The 4,960-nt window shown below is 37.9% G+C and overlaps 2 protein-coding genes across 2 annotated transcripts; one reads left to right on the forward strand and one right to left on the reverse strand.

Moving 5' to 3' along the window:
* The first annotated feature begins 1,468 nt into the window (after positions 1-1,468).
* LOC143547190 (uncharacterized) lies at positions 1,469-2,823 on the forward strand. Its single transcript, XM_077038672.1, has one exon. It carries the CDS (start codon positions 1,469-1,471, stop codon positions 2,684-2,686), a length of 1,218 nt encoding a protein of 405 aa, XP_076894787.1. The 3' UTR covers positions 2,687-2,823.
* A 627-nt stretch (positions 2,824-3,450) lies between these two features.
* LOC143547191 (pathogenesis-related protein 1B-like) lies at positions 3,451-4,150 on the reverse strand. The gene has a single exon (XM_077038673.1). The coding sequence runs from the start codon at positions 4,034-4,036 to the stop codon at positions 3,503-3,505; it is 534 nt and encodes a 177-aa protein (XP_076894788.1). The 5' UTR covers positions 4,037-4,150; the 3' UTR covers positions 3,451-3,502.
* Positions 4,151-4,960: the final 810 nt, after the last annotated feature.

The raw sequence follows: 4,960 nt of genomic DNA on the forward strand, positions 1-4,960 counted from the left end.
GATCTATACATTAGATACCATAGCATTAAGACCATTTCCAATGGTTACTTTCTCTAGGTTCAAACCAAGCTAAAAACCATCTAAACCATTGAAGTGGTTGGTTCAAATCAAAAACCAAGGTTTGAGGTTTGGTTTCTCAAACAAACAAAAACCAACAATTGTGGGGCCTCAAACATCACATCTTTCATTTCACTCTCTCTCTCACACACACACATATATATACACATATTTATATTTATAAAATAATTAAAATATTATACATATATACATATTTTTATATTTATTTCAAAAATCATGTCTCTTTGTTTGTGTATTTTATTATCGATTTTACAACGCTTAATTTGATTTTATTATTTATTTTTTAACGATTTTATTATCGATTTATTAATTGACATTTTAAATTATGTAATTTTTTTGTTTATCTATTTGTTATATTTTAGTTAATCTACTTTTTCCTAAAATTTTATTATATTGCTATTTATTTAAATAAAAATTATAAAAAATAAGTATTATATAGCATTGTGAAATTTTTTTATAAAATAAATGTAAAAGTAAGTGATGATGTGGATATGTAAACATGGTTTGAAAAGATGTATTGTTGGAGTAAAAAAGATGGTTTTTAAAAAGCTGATGTGGCAGTGATGTGGTTGTTTGAACCAAAAACTGTTGGAGATGGTCTAACATCACTCACCCTCTCTCCTCTCTCATCCATCGACTTCCATTCTTCACCGGCCCGTGTTTAAAGTCTCGTCCACTTAGATATCAACTATATTTCAGAAAAAAAATTAAATAGCGTGATGCTATAAGTATGCAATAAATCAACAAACTCACCAAACCAATAAGGTTATAGCAAATGCCTAATTGCTTATTTACTTCAATGAATTAGAATAATCACCCCTAAAAACAATCTCGATAACATCAAGGACTCTTATAAATAAAAGCATCTAACAAATATGCCCATAATTTGGATCATACGCTAATCAAGTGTTGTTTTGACAACTAATTAAAAAAAAGTCAATGATGAGGTAACATACTAACATATACAAGAACGTTGTATTAAACTTGACTATCTAATATATTATTAAGTTCTCTGAATCTTAAAATTAGATATGATTTATTTAACTATAAATCCAAATTGAAAACATTGAATAGTTGGCTTGATAGTAACTTATTCTTAGTTGGAGGATATATAAATTAATAGATTCCATCACATCGCTGGCATCTCTGTTTGCATACGTGCACTCAGCCTATTCTTGCACGCATGTCCATGCATTCCATTATTCTTCCCCGCTATTTCCAGCTGTTTTCTCTCTCTCTCTCTCTCTCTCTCTCTCTCTCTCTCTCTCACACACACACCCTGTATCTATTCTATTATATAATTGTATATATAAAAAACCACCTTCCTAGCTTTCTAGTAAACATAACACAACCCAGTAATCGTGGAGGAAATAATATAACGAAAGGTGTCATGGATCCATGTCCTTTCGTAAGACTTGTAGTCGGAAACTTAGCTTTGAAGTCTTCCGGTAGTAGTAACCCTCCGTTGACAAGCTGTTACTGTAAGATTAAACTCAAGAACTTGGCAACCCAGATCGCTGATGTTGCGTACTGTGTAGATGGTTATGTGAATCAAGTAACCGATCAGGTTCAAGCCTGCTTCAACTTCAAGAAATCGGAGTTTGATAAACTGATTGAGAAGTCAAACGGGTTGAAGATCGAAGTCTTTTCGGGTCGGAAACGTAACCCGGTTTGTGGGTTTGGATCTGGTAAGCTTATCGGAGTTGTATCGATTGGTTTGGATTCAAAGGTGATTGATGATGCTGGTAACCGCGGTTTGGTAGTGGTTCAGAACGGGTGGGTATCGGTGAACGACCGGAGCTCCAAGAAACCGGTTCAGTTACATTTAAATGTTTGGGTTGAACCCGACCCAAGATTTGTTTTCGAGTTTGACGGTGAACCCGAGTGCAGCCCGCAAGTTTTTCAAGTTAATGGAAACATCCGTCAGGCGGTTTTCACTTGCAAGTTCGGTTTCAGAGGTTCTGGTGACGACCGGAAAGAGCGGAAAGGATGGTCGGTTACGATCCATGACCTTTCCGGCTCACCTGTCGCCATGGCTTCCATGGTGACGCCGTTTGTGCCGTCTAACGGGACAAACGGCGTCAGTAAGTCGAACCCTGGCGCATGGCTTATCCTGCGCCCGGGTTACAACACATGGAAGCCATGGGGCCGGCTGGAGGCATGGAGAGAGTCCACCCATGCCTCCAGCCGGGCCCGGGACAGTATCGGGTACCGTTTCGAGCTGTTACCCGATGCTGCGACCCCTGGGCTTGACCCGATCACTTTATCAAACTCCACCATTAGCTCCAAACATGGCGGGAAGTTTACTATAGACATCGGTAACGGTGGGTCGCCGATGACGACACCGACGGGTAGTTTTGATTCCGGGTCGGGTTGTGGGTCGGATATATGGTCAGGGTCGTGGACGCATGTAATGTACCAGGGGTTTGTGATGTCGTCAAAGGTGGCGGGTAGTAAAGCGGAGGTGGAGATTGGGGTTCAGCAGGTGACGTGTACGGAAGATGCTGCGGCGTTTGTGGCGTTAGCTGCGGCGGTGGATTTGAGCGTGGACGCGTGTCAGTCGTTTTCTAAGAAGCTACGGAAGGAGCTGAGGCATGACGGCGAGTAGTCGCCGGAGTTGATTGTTAATTTTAGTAGAGGATCTTTTTTATTATTATTTTTTTTATTTTTATAATTTCCAGAGGAGCAGAGTGTACAGTGAGATTGCATAATGAGTGTTTTTGATTAAAATGTGATTTTGGGTGATTAATGTTGTTTATTACGATATCGGATCCGGTCGTATTTTTCACATGGGTAATTAATTGTCCTAGCAGTTGTGGTACTAATTTTTAATAATGAAAAAAATACTGTGGGATATATATGAAAATCTAAATACATTCCTGATGAAATAGAAAATCACTTGATAAGCTAAAGACGATCCGTTCTTTAACATTCGTATGTATGAACCAAAAACCGAACTCCACGATGGTGAAGAACGGCCTAGTCATAGAAAGACGACCCCGAAACCATCACATTCGGGACGCTCTAATTCTTTTATCCTTTACTTTCAAGATCTAGAACAAAGTTCAAAGTAAGTTCTACTTATACAAACACAGCTCTTGTTTGGAAAGTTAGAGAGTAGCCATGATCACGATGTAGTTATAAAACCCGATTAGTATATATCTAATAGAAAACGGCTTGACTCAAGTAAAAGTTTTGGGTAAAAGTCTTATCTTTAGTATGGTTCGATTCGGGTTCTACAAGTCGTGCAACTAGAGTACTAGACTACTAACTGGCATTTTTGAATATGTATTTTCGCCCTTTTAATTACTCTATATGATACTGTGTTTTTATTCCTTAATTATCACACAACAATGAATATTCATAATTTATTTATATACTTTTAACCAACAACGAAAACACGAAACACCCTATTCACCAATCACTAGTATGGAACTTGACCGATATAATTTCCACGAGGATAATAGCTGCAAATAACAAACCACCAACCATTATTATTGCACTGAACCCTTGCACAACCAAGTTGAACAGAACTACGCCACACCACCTGAGTATAGTGTCCACAAACTTGTCCCCTAGCACATGTATTAGTAATATAATCATAATAACGTTTCTCATCTACCCACAAGTTCACAGCGTTGACACCGGTGAAGGCACCACTACCCTCGGCAAGGTTCTCACCATAAGGTCCACCAGAGTGCACCAAATTGCAGTCTCCTATTCTCTGGTTAGCATAGTTTTGAGCATAGGCAGCCACAGTAGCGTTCCATACCATGTTTCCAACTCCCACTTGGGCACGAGCCGCATTGTGGGCATCTAAGTAATCTTGTTGGGAGTTTTGTGCATGGGTGATGGTGGAAAGAGTGGTTAAGAAACAAATTAGAGCAAATGAGAGTTCGAGTGACCCCATTTGGTATGTCGATAACTTGTCCGTAGGTGTTTGATGATGGGTAGACATGAACTAAGGCTAGCTATTTATAGATGATTGGTATTATACAAATGGCTACTTGATTAGTTAAAAGATTATAAAAAACATACCAATCAAAGCAAAATCAACAAGAAAACTTTCCCTTTGTGCATAACGGCATTTGCTTCAAATCTTAAAACACACCAATTCATGCCTCATTTGGGCTTACACCATCCAATCCCATGTAAACAACTCATTGTTATTATATTTTTTCTTAACCATTATACTATTTTCAAACCGTGTTAGAGGTGATAACATGACGTGTATATAAATTAAATCACATTTGTTTTGTATGTTCTTTAATTTCAATAGAAAGTATGTTATGGTACTAAAAAGATTTCGGGTTACTCGCGTCCCCTAAGTTATCTTACTCATCTCCATCATCTGGATCAAGCTGATCGAGAGCGATACGGGGTACTCATCTAGTTTCTAAAGGTGCCTAGTTTTGACATTTTGCGTGTGAAGTTATATATTCTTCAAAATAAAATAATAAGATTCAATACATATGGAATGTTGATGATGTCTTCATTTACCACGTCAATAGCTACATAACGTCACCGTTAACATATGGTGTTATAATAATAGTGGCCTTTGGCAATGACATATAGATAGATTAGCTTAAACTTCCTATCTAGAATAATAAAACATGAGTTAATTTGTTTAGAGGATTGCCGCATTTAAAAAGTTATTACGTACCAGGCGTGCTTCGTCGTACCCTGACTACTTGGCTTATTTGTACCCAACTACATGATGACACTCCCCTTGATGGACCAATCCTCAATCGACAACAACTCCGTCCTAGTGAATCTATATCACCTGGGTCTCTTTCTCTTAGGTTAGTTTCAGCAAAAAATACAAAAAAAAGTAAGGGAGCCCAGTCAAGATCCTCTTTCAATCATCAACAATTCACATATA

Source organism: Bidens hawaiensis, unplaced genomic scaffold, assembly GCF_021521415.1.
Source record: "Bidens hawaiensis isolate Kalapana, Puna unplaced genomic scaffold, B.hawaiensis_p1.1 tig00014658_1, whole genome shotgun sequence".
NCBI lineage: Eukaryota > Viridiplantae > Streptophyta > Magnoliopsida > Asterales > Asteraceae > Bidens > Bidens hawaiensis.

What these genes read in the sequence shown, in the direction of transcription:
- LOC143547190 (XM_077038672.1), top strand. Translation starts at nt 1,469, where the DNA reads ATGGATCCATGTCCTTTCGTAAGACTTGTAGTCGGAAACTTAGCTTTG.
- LOC143547191 (XM_077038673.1), bottom strand. Translation starts at nt 4,036, where the DNA reads ATGTCTACCCATCATCAAACACCTACGGACAAGTTATCGACATACCAA.